Raw genomic sequence first — 23,002 nt, 5'->3', positions numbered from 1 at the left:
CAGCCTGGGCGACAGAGTGAGATCCTATCTACATCCAAAAAAAAAGAAAGAAAGAAAAAGAAAAAAGAAAGGAAAAGAAAGAATTCTTCTTCATCACCCTATTACGTAAAACACATAAAGATAAAAGTAAAGCTATACCAGCTACTGCAAAGGTGAATAACACAGGGCCTCAATTGCTCGATTTTCTCCATCCACTGAGGTGGCTTCTGAGGACTCTAGGGCTTCAAGGAACATGCTTTCAAAAACACTAAACTCCACAAATTTAAAGAAATCTAAGCTTTGACTAATGCTGGGATGACATCTCTATACTGCACTCTAAATAACTTCACCTGACCACTTTTCTGTGGTGAGCAGGTCTATGCAAACCTACCCCAATGTCTGAGGAAGCTGAGAGGCTGAAGAAAGAGGCTGATACAACCAATTCTCAGAAAGAAACATTTAACAGGGATTTACAAAAAGAAGGCACAGTCTCAGATGTCCAAAAGGGAGATGGTGGACCCCCATTCCATTACCCTTCAGACCCACGGCTTATATATCACAGGGAAAAAATGTGTAGGACAATTGAAGTTGACTTCCAAGGGGAAGGCAAGAATGCTGTGTGAGTCTGGCTAAGGTAGGATTTATGGTCAAGGTTGTTTTGACCTAAGGGAAGGATTCACTGTAACAATGGAAAAAGTAGAAATCTTAGAGGGCTTCCGGGAACACGGATTAATGAGATGTCAACATGGTGGATTAGCATCTAAGATGGAGTTGCTTTAGCTTCCACAATCCCACAAACATATTTCAGGAAATAGCTTCAGATATTAGTTCTGTTTCTAAAATGTACTCACACCACTTTTGTAATACTTTATTTTTTATTTTTTTTTATTTTTTTTTATTATTTTTTATGTTTTGAAACAGAGTCTCGCTCTGTCGCCCAGGCTGGAGTGCAGTGGCGCCATCTCTGCTCACTGCAAGCTCCACCTCCTGGGTTCACGCCATTCTCCTGCCTCAGCCTCCCTAGTAGCTGGGACTACAGGCGTCCGCTACCACGCCCGGCTAATTTTTTTTTTGTATTTTTTAGTAGAGACGGGGTTTTACCGTGTTAGCCAGGATGGTCTCGATCTCCTGACTTCATGATCCGCCCGCCTCGGCCTCCCAAAGTGCTGGGATTACAGGCGTGAGCCACTGCGCCCGGCCTCACTTTTGTAATACTTTATATGTTGCATTGCATTTTTGTTGGCTGCTCAGCTTGGGGTCCACAGGCAGGTCTTGCTTAGGAGACACTGGCATTCAAGAGTCACCGTGTTATCATAGATGGGAATTTTTATTGTGCCACCTTTACATTGTCTATTTTGTACTCTACCAACTTGAAGTTAAAATGTAATAAACTTGGCTATTGCTTATCATATATTAAAAGCATAATTTTAAAAATATTTATTTTATTTTATTTTAATCTTGAGACAGAGTCTCACTCTGTCATCCAGGCTAGAGTACAGTGGTGTGATCTCAGCTCACTGCAACCTCCACCTCCCAGGTTCAAGTGATTCTCGTGCCTCAGTCTCCTGAGTAGCTCGGATTAAAAGTGTGCACCACCATGCCCAGCTAACTTTTGTATTTTTAGTAGAGACAGGGTTTCTATGTTGGCCAGGCTGGTCTTGAACTCCTGACCTCAAGTGATCCACCTGCCTCGGCCTCCCAAAGTGTTGGGATTATAGGCATGAGCCACCACACTTGGCCAAGAACATCATTTTTCTTTTCATTTATTTTAAAACATGTATTTATTTATTTAGAGACAATGTCTCACTCTGTCACTCAGGCTAGAATGCACTGGTGCTGTTGTAGCTCACTATAGCCTCAAACTCCTGCATGTAAGCAATCCTCCTGCTTCAACTTCCCGAGTAGCTAGGACTACAGGTGTGTGCCACCACGCCTGGCTGATTTTTTAATTTTTTTAGAGACAGGGTCTTGCTATGTTGCCTAGGCTGGAAGAGCATTATTTATAACATATCTTAAAATGTAATTATTGTCGACAAAAAGAGTCAAACTGTAAAATATTTTAAGAGATTTATTCTGAGCCAAATATGAGTGACCATGGCCCACGACACAGACCTCAGGAAGTCCTGAGAACATGTGCCCAAGGTGGTTGGAGTACAGCGTGGTTTTATATATTTTAGGAAGGCATGAGACATCAATCATATACATTTAAGAAATACATTGGTTTGGTTTAGAAAGGCGGGACAACTTAAAGCAGGCTATAGGTAAATTTAAATTTTCTGATTGACAACTGGTTGAGTTTATCTGAAGACCTGGGATTAATGGAAAGGAATGCTCAGGTTGAGATAAAGGATTGTGGAGACCAAGTTTTATTGTGCAGAAGAATCTCTCAGCAGACTTCAGAGACAGCAGGTTGTGGTCAGGCATGGTGGTTCATACCTGTAATCCTAGCACTTTGGGAGACCAAGGCAGGTGGATCACCTGAGGTCAAGAGTTTGGGACCAGTCTGGCCAACATGGTGAAACCTCGTCTCTACTAAAAATACAAAAATCAGCCAGGTGTAGTGATACGCACCTGTAATCTCAGCTACTTGGGAGGCTGAGGCAGGAGAATCACTTGAGCCCGGGGGGCAGAGGTTGCAGTGAGCTGAGATTGCGCCACCTCACTCCAGCTTGGGCGAAAGATTGAAACTCCATCTCAAAAAAAAAAAAAAAAAAAAAGAGACAGAGAGAGGGAGTAGGTTGTAAAATGTTTCTTATTGGACCTAAAAGTGTGCCTGGCTCTTAGTTGATTATCTCCTGGATCTGGATCTGGAAAGGAAAGAAGGAAACCAAAGGGGAAAGGGGATTCTCTATAGGATGTGGATTTTTCCCACAAGAGACTTTGCAGGACATTTTCAAGGTATGGCAAGAAAATATATTTTGGGGTTTAATATTTTTTCCTTGTGTCATAATGTTATGCCAGAGTAAGACTGAAAAGTAAGTCACTATAGGCCGGGCGTGGTGGCTCATGCCTGTAATCCCAGCACTTTGGGAAATTGAGGTGGGCGGATCACGAGGTCAGGAGATGGAGACCATCCTGGCTAACCTGGTGAAACCCCGTCTCTACTAAAAATACAAAACAAAATTAGCCGGGCGTGGTGGCGGGCACCTGTAGTCCCAGCTACTTGGGAGGCTGAGGCAGGAGAATGGTGTGAACCCAGGAGGCGGAGCTTCCAGTGAGCCGAGATTGAGCCATTGCACTCCAGCCTGGGCGACAGAGCGAGACGCAGTTTCAACAACAACAACAACAACAACAACAAAGAAAAAGTAAAAAGAAAAGTAAGTCATTATATATAGGATCAAATAAAACCCATCTGATGAGAATTTACGGTTTGTAGGACAGGACTCCCTAGGCCCCTTAGGTAGGAATTTGGGCAAGATAAAAAAACCAGAATTTAGTCCTCACTATTATTTTGAATTTTCCCTAATCCTGCCTTCAAATAAATTCAATGGAGACCAGATACTTTTCTTGAGGTTATGCAAGTCAGCTAGGGCCTGGAGAAAACCAGCAGGAAGTACTAGGGAATTCATGTATCTCCCAACTCCTCTGAGCTCCTTACTTTACTGCCCTCCCTGCCCTGCCCTCAAGGGCTGAAAGAAGCATAGATTGATGCTAGGCTTCAACTAGTTAGTTCAATGATGCTAACATAATTTGTGAACAATTTAGTTAACCTAAAACCAAAAAAAAAGAAAAAAGAAAGAAAAAGCTATTTTGGTTGGGTTAGTGGTCATGTCTGGATTCTAAAGAATCCACAAATTGTTTTGGCCTTACTTATACAGAGCCATCATCTACACTTTGCTTATTTTTGTTGTGATTTTTTTTTTTTTTTTGAGATGGTTTCTTTCTCTGTTGCCCAGGCTGGAGTGCAATGGTGCGACCTTGGTTTACTGCAACCTCTGCCTTGCGGGTTCAAGCAATGTTGTGATTTTTTCATGGACTTGCTTCTAGTTGAAAATGAATTATTTGGTTATAGCACAGGAAATTGACAAGAAAGGTGCCTTAACAATGTTTTGTTTGTTTGTTTTGTTTTGTTTTTTGAGACGGACTCTCGCTCTGTCACCCAGGCTGGAGCGCAATGGCCTGATCTTGGCTCACTGCAACCTCCACCTCCTGGATTCAAGGGATTCTCCTGCCTCAGCCTCCTGAGTAGCTGGGATTATAGGCACCTGTCATCATGAGCAGCTAATTTTTGTATTTTTGTAAAGACGTTGTTTCACCATGTTGGCCAGGCTGATCTTGAACTCCTGACCTCAGGTGACCCGCCCACCTCGGCCTCCCAAGTGCTGGGATTACAGGCATGAGCCATCATGCCTGGCCCAATGTTCAATTTATGGAAAGTAAGAAATAGGTTGTTTCCCATAAATATTGGGAAATTTTGAAGAGTCAAGAAACATACATACACATTATGTAAAAAGAAAAAAGATTGTCAGATAAGATCAAAAGATTGTTGGATTGCTTTCAGGATTGTTGCATTTGGATCACTTCTTCATAAATAGGAAGATGTTAGCTTGAGGAACCTTGGAAGTTAATTGTTATAGGAGTAATTATTATTTTTTATTATTTATTATCATTTTTTTTTGAGACGGAGTCTCGCTCTGTCACCCAGGCTGGAGTGCAGTGGTGCGATCTTGGCTCACTGCAAGCTCTGCCTCCTGGGTTCACGCCATTCTCCTGCCTCAGCCTCCCGAGTAGCTGGGACTATAGTCACCCGCCACCACGCCCAGCAATTTTTTTTTGCATTTTTAGTAGAGACGGGGTTTCACTGTGTTAGCCAGGATGGTCTCGATCTCCTGACCTCGTGATCCGCCTGCCTCGGCCTCCCAAAGTTCTGGGATTACAGGCGTGAGCCACCAAGCCCGGCTGTTATAGGAGTAATTATATACCTTTCATTCCTTCAATCCTTCCTTCATTCATTCAACAAATATTTATTTAGTGTTTACTACTAATAGAGCAATGTTTTGGTTTTGAAGTCTCAGCACTGAAGAGGGGACAAGATCCTGTGCTCAGAAAGTTGACATTCTTGTTGGGAAGACATACGCAGACAAACAAGAGAAGTCAGAAATGGTAGTTTCTCTACCATGTAGAGAATTAGAACGGGTGACTAGAGATTCGAAGCACTTTGGATGAGGTCCTTGAAGACCTCTCTAAGGAGGTGACTTTAAGGGAATAATCTGAATGACACAAAATTAACTACGAGATTTCAGGAGAAAGCATTCCCTAAATAGGAACTGGTTGGTGTACAGGCAGGAATAGGTTTTGGGCAACTGAGAAAAGTCCAGAGCAGCTGGGGCATACTGGGCCAACGGAGGGATGTTTTAAGTGGAAAGCAGAGAAGCAGGCAGGCCCAGATCAGCAGGGCGTGTAAGCCAGGATGAGGTATTTGCATTTCATTGTGATGATAATGGGAAGCTACAATCTAGGAAGGCAGTGACATTTTTGATTTGCATTTTAAAAACTTGTCCCTGGCTTCTGTGTAATGAACGGATTACAGAGAAGCCAAAGTAAAAGGTGGGAGACCAACTAGAAGACTGTTTTAGTAGTCTCAACAGGAGATGAAGGTGCTATAAACTAGGGTGAAAGTGGCGAGAAGTGGCAGATTTGGGATATATTTTGGAGGTGGATCTGTCAGGATATCCTAATGGATTCGTTGGAAGGAGGAGAAGTGGTGAGATAAAGAGATTTTTGGTTTGAACCAACTAAGTATCTGGTAGTGATACATACGGAGACAGGAAAACTGGTGACGAAGTTTTGAGGATAAAAATGAAATAGTTTTGTTTGAGCCATACTAAGTTTGATATGCTCACTAGACATCCAAGAAGAAATATGAAGTAGATATTTTTTTTTTTTTTTTTGAGATGGAATCTCGCTCTATTGCCCAGGCTGATGTGCAGTGGTACGATCTCGGCTCACCACAATCTCCGTCTCCTGGGGTCAAGCCATTCTCCTGCCTCAGCCTCCCCAGTAGCTGGGATTACAGGTGCATACCACCATGCCGGGCTAATTTTTGTATTTTGAGTAGGGACAGGGTTTCACCATGTTGGCCAGGCTGGTTTTGAACTCCTGACCTCGTGATCCACCCACCTCGGCCTCCCAAAGTGCTGGGATTACAGGTGTGAGCCACTGTGGCTGGCCTGATAAATTAAATTTAAAGTCAGGGGACTAGTTGAGATTACTTCTAGGCTGAGTATGACAGATAAAAGCAAGGGCCCCAGAACAGAGTAGGGGCACTCCAACATTAAGATATGCAATAGAGAAGCCATCAGACATAGAGGGAATGGGCAACGAGGAGAAAAACCAGAAAGTATAGTGTCAAGGAAGCCAAGAGGATAAAGTAACTCAAGGAGAGAGTGGCCAACTGTTTTCTACATAGGAAACAGTCAAAGTCGAAACAATAAAGTAGTCACTGGAATAGGAAACAGGCAGGTCATTAGTGATCATAAGAACAGCCTTATTGGAGTCAGTGGGACACAGGCTACAGAGGATTGATTGGAATGGGTCAAGAAGAAAATATAGAGTAAGAAAGTGCAGCAACTATAGATGCGTAGGCCATCTTGAAGATCTTGAGAAAGAAGACAGAAATAAAGTGTAACAGGAATGCTGCTGGGCAACTGCTACAGGAGTAATTACATACCTTTCATTCCTTCAATCCTTCCTTCATTCGTTCAACAAATATTTATTTAGTGCTTACCATGAATTGAGCAATGTTTTAGTTTTGGGGGTCACAGCACTGAAGGGGGGACAAGATCCTTGTGCTCAGAAAATTGATATTCTTGTTGGGGAGACATATACCTGAGATCTGTGGTTATTAATGCAGAATGAGCCCAACAACCCTAGTTATGTATGTGTATCTCTAGTGATATTTAGACACTTTCCTATTCATATATATATATATATATATATATATATATGTATTAGACGAAGTCTCACTCTGTTGCCCAGGCTGGAGTGCAATGGCATGATCACAGCTCACTGCAACCTCCACCTTCTGCCTTCAAGTGATTCGTGTGCCTCAGCCTCCCCAGTAGCTGGGACTACAGATGTGTGCCACCGTGCCCGGCTAATTTTTGTATTTTCAGTAGAGACAGGGTTTCAACATGTTCACCAGACTGGTCTTGAACTCCTGACCTCAGGTGATCCACCCCCCTCAACTCCCAAAGTGCTGGGATTACAGGCGTGAGCCACCGTGCCCAGCCTTCTATTCCTATGGATCCTGTGCAGCAGAGAGTAGGTGGTTAATCAAACTTAACCAGGGTTTGGCCTCTGCTAGACAAAAGCAATGGAGGAAGAGAAAGGTGAAGAAGTGGCCGGGTGTGGTGTCTCACATTTGTAATCCTAGCACTTTGGGAGGCAGAGGTGGGTGGATTACCTGAGCTCAGGAGTTCGAGACCAGCCCAGGCAACACGATGAAACCCCATCTCTACTAAAATACAAAAAATTAGCTGGGCATGGTGGTGGGTGCCTGTAGTCCCAGCTCTACTTGGGAGGCTGAGGCAGGAGAATCGCTTGAACCCAGGAGGCACAGACTGCAGTGAGATTGCACACTGCACTCCAGCCTGGGCGACAGACTACATCTCAAAAAAAAAAAAAAGGTGAAGAAGTTAAGCATATTTGCAAAGGGAAGATTGTAAAGTTGGACCATGGGCTTTAGGTTGGGTTTTGATGGAAATCAGTAGGCTAGGGAAATGACTGATATTAAGAAAGTAAGAGAGGCCAATGGATTTGAGGTCTTGCTGGGGATCAAAGTAAAGAGATGGTGGGGGAATATTAATACACAAGAGCTGAACAGATAGGAATTAGTGGTCAGACAGGGTAAGCAGAACTGCTATGTGTAGGAAGCTGCTAGATTAGTGAAGGGTATTCTTACATGGTTATCTCTTACCCACTGCTTATTTTTTTTTGGAGTAATTAAGTTCTCCAGTGTATTATCCCAGTGATGGAGTTATCATGAACTGTGCAGCGGAGTACACAGATTTTCCAATGATCCATCTAGCTCAGCTGTAGATGAGAGCCTATTATATTATTCAAAGGATTCTACAGAAGAATTCCAGTAAAGAAGGTCTTAGAATGTAACATTAATAAGCAGTTTTAAACTTTTTTTTTTTTTTAAAGACAGGGTCTCATTTTGTCACCCAGGATGGAGTACAGTGGTGAGATCATAGTTCACTGCAGCCTCAACCTCCCTGGGCTCAGGTGATCCTTTCACCTCAGCCTCCTGAGTAGCTAGGAACACAGGCACACACCACCACACCCAGCTAATATTTTTTTAGACGAGTTGCTGCCATGTTGTCCAGGTTGGTCTGAAACTCCTGAGCTCAAGCAATCTGTCTGCTTCCGTCTCCCGAAGTGCTGGGATTACAGGCATAAAATCAGTGTGCCTGACCCTAAACTAATTTTTGAAAAACAAACAAAAAAGAGAAAAAAAGTCACTTTTATCACCCCATGTCGCTGAGAATGTTTCCCATATTATCTGAAAATAAAGCACCTCATGTTTAGAAAGATGGAAAAATATGTGCTTTGTAAGTGCATTATCACTAGTGATTACTCATATATTAGCTGTAGGCATGACTGTTCTGCTGCACCATCGAGAGACACACACACACATAATAAGAAACCAAATATATTTGAGGTAGAAATATCATATTACATTTTATAATGCATTATACTTTACAAAACATTTTCCCATTAACTCATTTGCAAATAATATTTAATTTTGTGCTGCTTTTGAAAAGATCTGGAAGTACTTTCCAAAAAGCACTCCATTCATTGCTTCATAGGCTTCATTCAGTGTTCAGTTGGTTTGTTTTTTTTTTCCCTCCCAGCAAGGTTAGTTCCATTATTCCCTCTCCTTCCCTATTCAAGCAATATTAAAGCCTTCTCTTTTTCTACCAGGGTGTTAAGTTGAGCCTCTTGGCAGTGAATATTGGCAGAATGGTAGGACGCAGAAGCTGTGATTTCCCGAGTTAAATAATGACGTCGTGCCTGGAGGTCAGTTCCAAGTCCACGTCGTTTTGGTACGATATTTATCTGTGACCTCATTTTCTTCTTAATCTATAAAAGAGAGGCATTAATGACAATTTACTTCATATATCTATTATCAGAATAGGACTTAAAATTCCTTATGAGGTCAAGCACGGGCTTTAGAAAGAGAAAGCGCAACATGTGAACATCAGCCTATTAAAAATTGTTTTGATCTAGAAAAGACAACCTCAAACTTCTCTTGCCAATTCAAATTCCAGCTTCTTCCTACCCTTTTTTTCTTAATCTTTGCTTTCTCTTTGGCTGAAATTAGAAGCAGGAAGGGAGCAGGGAAAGGAAACCAGGGGCTGGAAAAGGACAGGGAAGCCCAACAGACCGGTTAAGCACGTCTGAGATGCTCTAGTCGGCTTCAGGGGCTAAGAGGCAGAGTCAGCATTTCCAGCAGAAACTAGGATATAGCTCAGGCTCAATACCACGTCCAGAGTCAGGAGCAATCGCCGTAAGGGTCACACCGACACATTTTACAAAACAGCCTAAGGCTTCCCCTCCTCCGGCCTGGGTCAGGGAGGGACACCCCCAGGGGTCCTCGCCCGCCTCCCACTAGCGGGCACGCTGTCGTCGCGCGGGCGCGGCCCTCTGACGGAGCCCAGGCGTGTGCTCCGCAGCCTCGGCGTCCCCCAGCTAGCCGGAAGAAGCTGCGGCGACAGCGTCCTGCCGCCTGTCCGTCACGCAGCCGCCCACTTTACCACCGCTTCCGATTGGTTGCTGGCCCGGACCGGCCCCCTTCAGCCCCGCCTCCCGCGAATGGACAGGCGAGGGGCGGGCCCGCCACCGCCCCGCCCCCCGGCGACCGCGGGTGGGCCCGCCCATCTGTCAGTTACGGGGGCCGCCCGGCGGGCGGGCAGGAGGCGCTCGCAGGCTACCTAGTCGTTCGCTCGCTCTCTCTCGCGTGCTCCGTCTCGCCGCCTGCGGGGAAGTCGGGGCCGCCAGAGCGGCCGCCGCCACCGCCTCGCCCCGACCTCCTTCCCGGTCCCCTCCCGGCCCAGTGCCTCCTGCCCGCGCACCCCGAGTAGTGAGTGGCCCCGCGCAGGGTCTGGAGAGTCACCGCGGCGGCGCCGGGTGGTGGTTAAACCATGTTAAGGAGGATTTTACAGAGGGTAAGAGAGTGAAACCGTCTTTCCGGCAGCACGTGAGCGGGACAGCCGGAGCTCGGGGCCGCGGCGCGGGCGCCCCGCCTCAGCGCGGGCTCCTTCCTTCCCTAGGCCCCACAGCCCGGCAGGCGCTTAGGCCTCGGTCGCCCGGCCCGGGGGCGGGGAGGGCGGGTGGGGCCGGCGCGGCGGGGCGGCAGGCGGAGCCCTGGTGGCCCCGCGCGTCCAGGCCTGGCGCCCGCTCCGGCGCGGGGCTCCGTGTGTGCGAGCGGGCTGCGAGCTGGAGGGTGTGGTGCCGGCGCGTTCCTCCTGGGATCCCTGAGTGGGAATGAAAATGGAGAGTTGGTGCCCGTGGGACGGGCCAGCCGCCGCCTGCCGGGCTGGAGAACGCCCCATGGGAGATTGCGGGCGGCTTGCTTCGCCCTTCCCCACCCGCCGCACTCCCCGTGCCCCCCAATTTGACACGACGCGCACCTGCCACACACGGCCCCGCTTTCTCCTTTGGACCACAGTGGAGGGTGGTGTGGTGAGCCCCGGCCTAGCCTGGGCCCAGTCGTGGGACTGACACTGGCAAAGTCAGCCGAGAAGGAAGATGTTACTCACTGTTGGAAACTTTTTTTTTTTAATTAAAAATACGTTTTCTGTCCAAGCCCCACTACCTTATTTTAGCTATCCAAGAATAAATCCGCAGTAAGCTTGATCAAATGGTATACTCTTAGTTTCTGCTAGTGCTGTCTCTGAAATCTGGAAAACCTTGAGGATAGAAAGAGCATTAGAAAACTGTAGGTGTATCATTTAAGAATCAGTTACTAGAATAACATAATTCACATCTTTTTTCCTATAAGAGTTATTGTACCTATCAACTTAAATTTGTTTTTTTTTTGTATAGCTTTTTTCTTTTCTTTTTGAGGCTGATAGGGTGTAACAAAGTGTAAATGATTGAAAAGTAGGTGCCAAGCCTATTAGTTCTTTACCGAGGGAGTAGGATAACTAGTTCAAAGGACAAAAGAAATTAGTGAATTTGTAGGATTCAGCCGAGGAATGTGCGGAAGAGAGTTGAGTAATCCAGTAGATAGGAAGGGAGTGCTCTTGCTTCTGTCTGGCTTTCTCCTGAAAGAATGAAGTCATGTGAAACTTGGTCAGTTATTAGAGGGAGAAATAGTTAACTTCTTTATCTGACAACCTGTGTTGACATTTAATTGTATTTTGCAGTGTTTTGTGAATTTTGAAATCCTGGTAAGCGATGATTTTGGCAGTAACAAGGGCATGTCCTTTACTTTACCCATCACTTCCTTAGTTCAGCAGTAAAGACATCTGTGCATGATTTACTTTCAGGCTTTAGGAGATTTTTCTTTTATCAGACCTGGAGGAACTGATTACCTCATGTTTCAGATTGTGTTTCTGTCATAGTTCTGCAAGTGAAAATTAGTTTGTCTGTGGTTTGCTTTGAAGTTTACAAATAAAAATGTTTACTGGTTTAAGAGTGGCTTCTGTAGTTATAGATTGGTTTTCAGAAATATGGGATGCTTTCTAGTAATCTTGGTTTAAAGTTAAACATCCAGATTATATGAAGGTCATTTTTAATGTTGGTGCATACCTATCAACTGTTAAAGCTTCAGTTGAAACTACAAAAGTGAAATTGATTGTGGTTATTGCAGAGATGTGATATTGAATCATCACATCTGAATAAGTCAGTTGACAACTGAGTTTCTTAACGTCGGCGCTATTGGCATTTGTGACTGGATAATTCTGTGTTGTGGGAGGCTGCCCTGTGCCTTGTAGGATGTTAGCAACATCCCTGGCATCTACGCCCACTAGATGCCAATAGCATTCCCCTATATCCCTTCCCCCTTGTTTTGACAACCAAAAATACCTCCAGATTTTACCAAATGTCCCCTAGGGACAAAATTGCCTCTGGTTGAGAATCACTGTGTTAAATGCATTAACTCTTTAATAGGAAAGTTTGAAGTATTTCTCACAGTTAAGTACTTAACTTTCTTTTATTCAGTGTATTTATATTGAGTTTCAGTAAATGCCAGGCTTCATGCTAAGGGGTGGGAAACAGTTGATTAAGCTATGGGTCCTCCCTTTAGAACTCACAGGCTGTTTGGGAGATGAACATTTAAAAGTAATGACAGTGCTATGTAATAGAATAATGAAGAGGACAGAGGACCTGGGAGGCACTCTGTGGGAGGTGAGGGCAATTAGGAAAAGCTTCAGGGAGGGGGGCATATTCACAGCTCAGAAGAGGGAAGGGCATGTCAGGCAGAGGGAACAGCAAATGCAAAGAGATGGAGTCAGAAAAGGCACAGGTAGTACTGTGAGGAGTGTGAACAGTGAAGCTTAGGAAGTGAGATGGTCTGTAGCAATTAGTAAGAGATGAAGCTACCGTGGTAGCTAGAGACCAAATTGTGAGAGGACTTAAGAGTCCCTTTGAAGGAGTTCAGCTTTTATCTTGTAGTTTGGGTCAGTGTTAATGCTGAGTATTTAATAGGGACATTTTGATAAATGTCTTAAATCTGGTGATTTACTAGTTTAGAAGGTAGAATATATATTTTATTAACTCTACAAGTGGTATTTACCAATAAATATAACTTGAATCTTTAAATTGTGTAACATGGCAACCTATTTTACCCCTCCCTGCTAATCTTATTTCTCAGCACAGATATTAAGATATAAGATTAAAGCTATTGTTAATTTAGAGATTTATTTGAAATGGACTCTGTGCTTTGAAATTATGTGGCATTCCTTGGCCGGGTGCAGTGGCTCATTCCTGTAATCCCAGCACTTTGGGAGGCTGAGACGGGCGGATCACCTGAGGTCGGGAGTTTGAGACCAGCCTGACCAACATGGAGAAACCCCGACTCTACTAAAAATACAGAATTAGCCGGGAGTGGTGGTGCATGCCTATAATCCCAGCGACTCAGGAGGCTGAGGTAGGAGAATCACTTGAACCCGGGAGGTGGAGGTTGTAGTGAGCTGAGATCGTTCCATTGCACTCCAGCCTGAGCAACAAGATCGGAACTCCGTCTAAAAAAAAAAAGAAATTATGTGGCATTCCTTTAACATTTTGTTTTTAGATGACCTTTTCATTTTAACTATTCTTATTTTCTTCTGAATAGTTTCCTTTAAATAGCATTTTTTTAAAAGAAGAAACAGACGAAGTGCTTACAGTCAATTAGAACTCAAAGTCTTTGAACATCATCAATAAGTCTCAGGATACTTTACGGAAATTTTGTTTCTGGTTCTCCTGCTTCTGTCCCTCCTCCTTTTTTGTGTGTGTGACATCTTTTGTGGGCCTACTGTGTGCTTTGCAGACAATGATGGGTAAAGCAGTCATGAATTTTCTGTGGAGTTTAGCGTCCAGTGGAAGAGAGAGGAATTGTTTAGAGATTCATACAACTATACACTTGAATGAGTTCTAGGAAGGACAAACACAGGATGCCCCAAGAACACCCAGCAAGAGCCCTGGTTTTAGATGTTGGGAAGGCTTCCCAGATTAGTTGCATGTCTAAGTTTGATGAAAGTATTGCTAATTTATTGAAGTGAATTTTAAAAAGTGACAGCTAATGGAATAATTTTCTTTTTGAGTATTTTTTTTTTTTTTAGCATGTTAGGGATAAAGAAGAGATTAAGATATTAAAGAACCAGGATTGGAACTAAGAATAAAGAAGATGTTAAGAAATGAAAAGAACCAGGGCTAGTACGCAATTTTCTTCTCTAATTCCGGTCGCCTTTTGCTTGAGCTAAAGAAATAATGTAATTTAGTAGTTAAGAACATGAGCTCTGATGCCAGACTACCTGGGTTTGTATCCTATTTCATTTACTATCTGTGTGGTTTTGGAGAAGTTACTTCTCTGTGTCTCAGTAAAATAGTTGTAATAATACTAGCCTCCTTATAAAGTTGAGAACTAGATAACTAATATGTATAAAAGTCTCAGCCAGGCGCTCTGGTTCACGCCTGTAATCCCAGCACTTTGGGAGGCTGAGGTGGGTGGATCACCTGAGGTCAGGAGTTTGAGACCAGCCTGGCCAACATAGTGAAACCCCGTCTCTACTAGAAATAGAAAAAATTAGCTGGGCGTGGTGGTGGGCACCTGTAGTCCCAGCTATTAGGGAGGCTGAGGCAGGGGAACTGCTTGAACCTGGGAGGCGGAGATTGCAGTGGGCTGAGATTGTGCCATTGTACTCTCCACCTGGGCAACGAGCAAAACTCCATCCCCCCAAAAAATAAAAGAGTTTTAAATGTTAGCTGCTGCTAATGTTGGTGTTTTGTTGTTGTTTTTGGTGTTTAACTTTCTTTTCTTATTTTTTTCTTTTTTGAAACAGGGTCTTGCTCCGTCAGCCAGGACGGAGTGCAGTGACACCATCACGTTCACTGCAGCCCCTGCCTCCTGGGCTCAAGTGGCCCTCCTGCCTCAGCCTCAGGAATAGCTGGGATTATAGGCGTGAACTACCACACATGGCTGATTTTTTAAAAATAGTGTTTCAGTGTTATTATAATTATAAACTCCAAATTTCTTTAAGGAACACTTTTCTTATCACTTCGTTTATGTTTCTAATCTCCATTTTTTTTTTTTGTAGACGAGGTAGATGAGGACTTAGAACATAGGTGCATTCATTTTATGTACTACCGAATATTTATTTTGTGCTAACTACTGTGCAAAACACTCTTGAGAATAAAAAAAAAACCTGCTGAGTTTTAATGGAGGAGACAGATAAATAATTACAAAACAATGTGATAAGTGTAATAGATACACAGGGAAAAGTTTGTAAGCACAAAAGAAAAAGTAACTATGTGGTGGAGAGGGGGTGCAGTAGGGGAGGGTAAGGAATAGAGATTGTGGAAGTCTTTGCAGAGGATGGAAGTGACTCAGGCAAGGAGGGACAAAGGACAGAAGGGCATTTTAGAGATAGGAATCAGACAAATCCAAGAGCCTGATATAGTTTAGTATAGAGTAGGGGGATTGTGCGTATTTCTGGATGTGGATGGGATGGTTGCAACAGGTAGCTTGAAGGGTTTTGGACCTTATACTGTAGATGGTAAGGAGCCACAGAGAATTTTTTTTTTTTTTTTTTTGAGATGGAGTCTCGCTCTGTCACCCAGGCTGGAGTGCAGTGGCGCAATCTCGGCTCACTGCAAGCTCCACCTCCTGGGTTCACGCCATTCTTCTGCCTCAGCCTCCCGAGTAGCTGGGACTACAGGCGCCCACCACCGTGCCTGGCTAATTTTTTTGTATTTTTAGTAGAGACAGGGTTTCACCGTGTTAGCCAGGATGGTCTTGATCTCCTGACCTCGTGATCCACCTGCCTCGGCCTCCCAAAGTGCTGGGATTACAGGCGTGAGCCACCGCGCCCGGCCAGAGAATATTAAAGTTATCAAATCTGTAATAAGGAAAAACCCTCCAAAAATATTTCTCCCAGATAATCTTTATTTTATTTTATTTTTGAGGTGGAGTTTTGCTCTTATTGGCCAGGCTGAAGTGCAATGGTGCAATCTCAGCTCACTGCAACCTCTGCCTCCCAGGTTGAAGCAATTCTCCTGCCTCAGCCTCCCAAGTAGCTGGGATTACAGGCGCCCACCACCACGCCCAGCTAATTTATTTTTGTATTTTTAGTAGAGATGAGGTTTCACTACGTTGGCCAGGTTGGTCTCAAACTCCTGACCTCAGGCGATCCGCCTGCCTCGGCTTCCCAAAGTGCTGGGATTACAGGCGTGAGCCACTGCACCCCGCCAGGGTAGAGATTTTGTTGTCTTTCTTTGTATGTTTAGGTCTAACATGGTGCTTGATGCCTGGTGGTTTTTCAGTAGTATATATTGACTGCTTGGTGGCCCTGTAGAGCGGATGACTTCATTAGGGAGAGATCAGCTAGAAAGTTGTTGTCGTTCTTAAAATCGTTGCATATTGGAATCATTTGGAATTCTTAAAAACAAACCAGATTTTTGAGTTTCTCAATTGAATCAGAATTTCTGGACCTCTGGCCCTCAGTCTAGGGATAATGAAAGTTTGAATTCAGGCAGCGGTTTTGGGGATGGAGAAAGAATAAATTGATTTTCAATAAGAGGGATAGAATTGCTAGAACTTGTTGACTTGTGAGTAGTTTGGGTAGCTGTGAGGGTGGTGGAATAGACTTAAGATTAAGGATAGAGGAGGAGGAAAAGGTTGGGGAAGAAGATAAATGTGAACTAGAGGTCTGGACTTCCCGAGTGGAGATGTTCAGTAGGCAGGAGAAAATACAGGTCCAACACTCAGGAGACAAGTAGAGGCAGGTGTTAGGTATGTGTAAATGTTGAAGAGAAGTTGAGTCAAATAAGGACTGAGAAGTGCCCACTGAATGTGACAACTGGGTCATAACTATTTCAGTTTCAAGAGAGTCACAGGGGGAAATGAATGACTAGGAAGTAAGGGAATAGAAACAGGGAGTACAGACTACATGGAAATTACTGAAATATTAAATGCATTAATGTAATCTGTCATTCTCTGACCATCTTCTAATAACTTTCTTTTCTTTTTTTTTTTTTTTTTTGAGACAGAGTCTTGCTCTGTCGCCAGGCTGGAGTACAGTGGTGTGATCTCGGCTCACTGCAACCTCTGCCTCCTGGATTCAAGCGATTCTCTTGCCTCAGCCTCCTGAGTAGCTGGGACTACAAGCATGCGCCACCATATCTGGCAAAGTTTTGTATTTTTAGTAGAGACAGGGTTTCACCATGTTGGCCAGGATGATCTCCTGACCTCGTGATCCTCCTGCCTCGGCCTCCCAGAGTGCTGGGATTACAGTCGTGAGCCACCACATCCAGCCAATAACTTTATTTTCAAGGATTACAGATCTCCTCAAATTAGTTTTAAGTTGAAAGGGGGATTTGTTATAAGGTTTCATAGTGATCCAAGATCTGGAATTACTGTATACTTAGTTGGGTCTCTGGAGAGCAGGACCTAGAATGTGTCAGGGACAGAGGCAGCTGTTTTCTCTGTCTCACACTCTCTGATGGACCACTGGCTTCTTGTCTCCACTTCTCTGTGCCTATTCTTCTTGCTGCTGCTTACTAAGTATGGCCAGGATTTTGATGGCCATTTGACATGATTCCACATGCCTTTCACGTTAACTTTGCATAACCAACTGGCCCAGTGTCTCGTTTCCAAAATCCCAACAGAAGAATCTAAAACGTTCTTCTCATCTTTTCTTGTCACGTCATGCATAGGTCTCTGGATGGCCAGTAGAGTTGTTTCCTCCGAGTCAAGTGTCCATTGCTGGTCTAGTCAACCAAGGTTGGGGGTGGGGTAATATTGTGTCTTCTAGGAGTTGTGGCACCATGAAACACATCTTTTGTAGGTCATTCTTCTAGAAATAAACTTTACCGTGGCTCTGTAACAGTGATAATGGTTCTGATTAAGTTCATTTGGTTCTAGGAGTAAAGAATCTATTGGGTTAGCTCAAATAGGATAGTAATGGTTATAAGGATACATTCTGCAATAAAAAAAGGTAGAATTTCATAGAAATCCAAGACCAAAAATGTCATATGGGGCTCAGCCTCTGAGACATTTTTACTGGAAGGCTTTGCAGGATTAAGGCAGTGCTTTTTGGGAGCTCTGTGACAGGGCTTTATAGATTTTTCACTGTAGGGTTCATCTATTAAAAGACTCAGTTCACCTGTTTGCATCCTTGCTTCTGCTGTTAAGTAAATTTTTTTTTTTTTTGAGATGGAGTCTCGCTCTTGTTGCCCAGGCTGGAGTGCAATGGCATGATCTTGGCTCACCACAACCTCTGCCTCCCAGGTTCAAGTGATTCTCCTGCCTCAGCCTCCTGAGTAGCTGGGATTACAGGCATGCGCCACCATGCCCGGCTAATTTTGTAGTTTTAGTAGAGATGGGGTTTCTCCATGTTGGTCAGGCTGGTCTTGAACTCCTGACCTCAGACGATTCGCCTGCCTTGGCCTCTCAAAGTGCTGGGATTACAGGCGTGAGCCACCGTGCCTGGCATTTCTTACTCTTTATTCTAGTTTTTTTCTTAATACCATGGCTTGTGCACACTCAGAATCTGTGGTCTTTTGAGATTTTTGCTGGGTTGTAACTTTGATTTGCTCAAGTCCTTCAAGTACTCTTACTTTATCTCATAACTACACTGTATGTCTGTTTAGTGTCAGTTTGTACAGCTAATCAATCATTTCTCTTTTTAGTTTGTAATTCACAGGCCTAAACATGGGACCCAGCTGCACTGGGCCATTTCACTGGCGGCTAGCTAGCTTGTGAATGGTTGAGTCCAAGTGATCACATCTGGTTAGTCAGCAGTAGGCTTGGGAATCATATAACTTGGCTGTCTTGGGCTATGGTCTCAACACGAACAGTGGTAGGACAGCTTACTTTAGGATGGATCATGGCCATTGCATGCCCTATGATTGATTGACATATTTAGCATAAGATGCATAGACATCTGTTTTAGTGTTGCATGGGCCATAGCAGTAGATGCAATTTAATAAAAAATCATGTTCTTTCCCTTATCTCAGTTTTTAATATCAGACTGGTTAAATTTTACATATGTATGCTAATATAAACATTTTTCCAGTGTGTTGGTGGTATTTTATTTTGACTTAATTAACTAAATAATGTTTGGAAAATGTTTCAAGAGTTCCTTCCTTTATACTGTGCTGTGCCAAAATAATTGCTTTGTGAATGGATTAAGTGGTTGATAGGTCATATTGAGTTAGATCCCCAATAAAGAAGTATGAGTTTATTTTGTTCTGTAAAACTTTTTTTTGTTTGTTTCATAAAACTTGTTTGCAACTGCCTATATATTTTAAGCAATGATTTTACTTTAAAAATATTTAAAAACAATAAAACATTCTGATTATGAAAATAAATCATATACATCATGAAAATTTGAAAAGTTTAGAAAAGAAAAATTGAGCAGTAGCATAGGGCTGTAGCACAGTGGGTAGTTTAACTTTAAAAGCACCAGACTCAAAGTCAGATGGAATCTCAGCTCTGCCCATTATTACATTTGTGGTCTTAGCTAACGACTAAGTTAGCTTCTTTAAACTTATTTTTTTTCCCCACTTGGGTAAATGAGAGCAATCTGTTGTCTTTACTCAAAAGATTGTTGTGAGGATTAAATGTTATGAAGCAATTAAAGTGCTTAGCATAGTGCCCATCATAGAGTTTACATGTTAGCTATTACTATTGTTGATAAAAATGCAGTCTTTCATTTAGCAGACTACCAACTGATATTTCTTCAGCTAGTATAAAACTCAGGTTTCGGCTGGGCGCAGGGGCTCACACCTGTAATCCCAGCACTTTGGGAGGCCGAGGCGGGTGGATCACCTGAGGTTGGGAGTTCGAGACCAGCCTGACCAACAAGGAGAAACCCCATCTCTACTAAAAATACAAAATTAGCCGGGCGTGGTGCTGCATGCCTGTAATCCCAGCTACTCGGAAGGCTAAGCCAGGAGAATCACTTGAACCTGGGAGGCAGAGGTTGCCGTGAGTCGAGATTGTGCCACTGCACTCCAGCCTGGGAAACAAGAGCAAAACTCGGTCTCAAAAAAAAAAACAAACAAAAAAAAAACAACTCAGGTTTCTTATGTGCAGGAATTTGAAAATGCACATAATCTAGGGGACATTGATATCCAGAGTTTAATAAGATTTATGCCTCAGGGTTATTTTGGTGTTGTTAAGTTTTTGATTATAAAGGCACCAGAGCGTGTTAAGAAATCAGTGAATCTGGAATCAAAGACCTGAGTTCAGGTTCTACTTCTGCTACCAGTGTGATCTTAGGCAAATCATTGAGCTTTCCTGGGCTTTATTTTCCTTATCTGTTCAGTGAGGGCATGGGCTAGGTGATCTCTCTTTTTCTTTTTTTTGAGATGGAGTCTTGCTGTGTCGCCCAGGCTTGAGTGTCTGGGCTCACTGTAAGCTCCGCCTGCCGGGTTCACGCCATTCTCCTGCCTCAACCTCCTGAGTAGCTGGGACTACAGGTGCCCGCCACCACACCTGGCTAATTTTTTTGTGTTTTTAGTAGAGACGGGGTTTCACTGTGTTAGTCAGGATGGTCTTGATCTCCTGACCTCGTGATCTGCCTGCCTCGGCCTCCCAAAGTGCTGGGATTACAGGTGTGAGCCACTGTGCCCGGCCGGTGATCTCTCTTTTTTTCTTTTTTAAGACACAGTCTTGCTCTGTTGTCCAGGCTGGAGTGCAGTGATGGAAACAGCACCTGCCACATAGTAGGCTCCAGAAGATATTAGGTCTCCTTCTTTACCGAGATCTTTGTCCCTCCAGTGTATAGCCCTTTTTGATATTTCAAAGACAAGTAAGGCACATTATTGTAGTGTGACACCTAGATCCCCATTCAGGGTGGAGACACCTTCCTTTAGTTGCCTAGAGTCATAGCAGCTTGTAGAAGGAAGCACCCAAGATTATGTCTCCTTTCTGGAAGCAGCCTGCATTTAATTAATGATTAATGTGGAAGATATGCTTTGCCTCATTAGGGTCTTATATGAAGGACTGTCCCCACTTCAGAACTCTTAGTAGGATTCACTGAGGTTGCTGTTGCGATTGTGTTACTGTTCAGTACTGTTCAACTTCTCCCTCTAGCCAATCATGCTTTCCTCTATGCCCACACAGGTGTTGTTCTTGAGATTACTTCCCGATAAGCCTCTTGTATGCAGATTTCAGTCTCAGAGTCTGTTTCCTTGGGAACCCAAGTTACGACAGTCATCTACTATTTGGATCGTCTCTCTCAATTTTTGCATTATAGAAAATGATTATATTCAGGATGGATTTTAATTTTATGAATTTTGTGGTCTACTTCTTTGAAACTGATTCTATATATCTTTTATAATGGGAATCTGTGGCCAGTAGATTCGAATTTCTGTTAGATTATAAAGTGTTACCTAACAGATTTTTTTTTTTTTTTTTTTTGAGACAAAGTCTCACTGTTGCCCAGGATGGAGTGTAATGGTGCGATCTAGGCTCAGTGCAACCTCTGCCTCCCAGGTTCAAGCGATTCTCATGCCTCAGCCTCCCAAATAGCTGGGATTACAGACACATGCCCCCATGCCTGGCTAATTTTTGTATTTTTAGTAGAGATGGGGTTTTGCCATGTTGACCAGACTGTTCTCAAACTTTTGGCCTCATGAGCCACTGCGCCTGGCCACCTAACAGATTTTTTTTTTTTTTGCAATGGAGTCTCACCCTGTTGCCTGGGCTGGAGTGCAATGGCACAATCTTGGCTCGCTGCAACCTCCGCCTCCCAGGTTCAAGTGATTATTCTGCCTCAGCCTCCCCAGTAGCTGGGATTACAGTCGTGCGGCACCACGCCCAGCTAATTTTTGTATTTTTAGTAGAGACAGGGTTTCACCATTTTGGTCAGGCTGGTCTTGAACTCCTGACCTCATGATCTGTCCACCTCAGCCACCCAAAGTTCTGGGATTACAGGCATGAGCCACCGCGCCTGGCCCAGATTTTTAAGTTCATTTCATAGTCCATGATTTTGAGCATGATCCACATATTGTCAGTACCTTTCCCCGTTCCCTTAAGTGAGTTTAAGACTTAAATAAAATGAAAAGTGGCTTCTTCTTTAAAGTAGACTGTTAACCCTTATTTTGGTATGTTTTTGTAGCTGTCTATTCATATTTGATGAATCAAAACACCCTATACTTTAAACTTGCCTAACATATGTAGGTCAATTTTAATCATATGGTGGGTATTTTTAAAACTTTTATTATTTCACTTAACAATACTTATATTCACTTAATATTTCACTTAATAGTAAGTTAATTGTATGATATATGTAAACTCAATTTAGGTACTAGGAACTTATCCATAATGAGTTCTGATAGTCTCAGTCTCTTACTGACTTGGCTGCTTGTGAGAGACAAATTATTTTCATGTAACTAGTAACTTAAGTTTTAAGAGTTTTAAATATGACCATAAGGAAACTAAGCATATACAGATATTGGAAATATATTTGACATCCTTTTAGGTCAGCCAATTTATGGCTCCAAATCAATCATAGAATGAGAATTTTGGAGTTGGAAGATCCTGTGAATTCATCCTGTCCTTAGAGTTTATCAATGAAGAAATTGAGATTAGAGAAGTTAGGCTTAATTGTTGTCAGAGAGATGAACAAGAAACATTTTGAGATTGTAGGGAAAATATCAGTTGAGATCCCGGAAACCTAAGTGTTAATTGCAACTCTACCATTAGATAGCAGAGCGTTGTCAGGCAAGCCAGCTATTCTTTCTTTTAGTTTCTTCGTGTATGAAGTGACTGCAGTTGGACCAAATGATTTCTGAGTACCTTCCAGCTTTTTTTGTTTTTGTTTTGTTTTGTTTTGAAGACAGGTTCTTGCCCTGTTGTCCAGGCTAGAGTGCAAGTAGCATGATCACGGCTCACTGCAACCTCAGCCTTTCCAGGCTTAAGCAATCCTCCTGGCTCAGCCTCCCTAGTAGCTGAGATTACAGGCCCACACCAGCACACCTGGCTACTTTTTTGTGTTTTTTGTAGAGACGGGGTCTCACTTTGTTATCCAGGCTAGTCTTGAACTCCTTGGCTCAAGCGATGCTCTCACCTCGGCATCCCAAAGTGCTGGGATTACATGCACAAACCACTGTGCCCAGACAGCTTTTAAATTTTGATTCTAGGTCTTTTTTGTGTAGAGAGATGTACTTAATAATAATATGTGTCTATTTATAGTGTATCTACCATAATGGCAGACACTAATTTAAACATTTTATATTTATTATTTAATCTTTGCAACAATTCTGTGAGGCTGACATTATTAGTTTCACTTTACAAATGGGAATTTCAGGCTTAGAAAAGTTAAGTAAATTTACAAAGCTTTGGCCAGGTGCGGTGGCTCACACC

General features: G+C 43.3%; 1 protein-coding gene and 1 long non-coding RNA gene across 3 annotated transcripts in view; one reads left to right on the top strand and one right to left on the bottom strand.

Moving 5' to 3' along the window:
* Positions 1–8,619: 8,619 nt before the first annotated feature.
* Positions 8,620–9,710, bottom strand: LOC134737609 (uncharacterized). The gene is made up of 2 exons (XR_010122657.1): positions 9,371–9,710; positions 8,620–9,066 (listed from the first exon to the last, which is right to left on the bottom strand). It is a non-coding gene; the product is annotated as an uncharacterized LOC134737609 (long non-coding RNA).
* A 119-nt stretch (positions 9,711–9,829) lies between these two features.
* The window catches only part of EEA1 (early endosome antigen 1), a 156,567-nt gene continuing 143,394 nt past the window's right edge, over positions 9,830–23,002 (top strand). For both annotated transcript variants that reach the window (XM_063646566.1, XM_054442991.2), the window contains exon 1: positions 9,830–10,151. In XM_063646566.1, the coding sequence (XP_063502636.1) occupies positions 10,128–10,151 (24 nt within the window). In that variant the 5' untranslated portion in view covers positions 9,830–10,127. The remainder of the gene's footprint in view (positions 10,152–23,002) is intronic.

The sequence above is a fragment of the Pongo pygmaeus genome, chromosome 10 (genome assembly GCF_028885625.2).
Source record: "Pongo pygmaeus isolate AG05252 chromosome 10, NHGRI_mPonPyg2-v2.0_pri, whole genome shotgun sequence".
NCBI classification, from domain to species: domain Eukaryota; kingdom Metazoa; phylum Chordata; class Mammalia; order Primates; family Hominidae; genus Pongo; species Pongo pygmaeus.
Note: the sequence above shows the minus strand (reverse complement) of the source record. Positions and strands in the feature narration are given on the sequence as shown.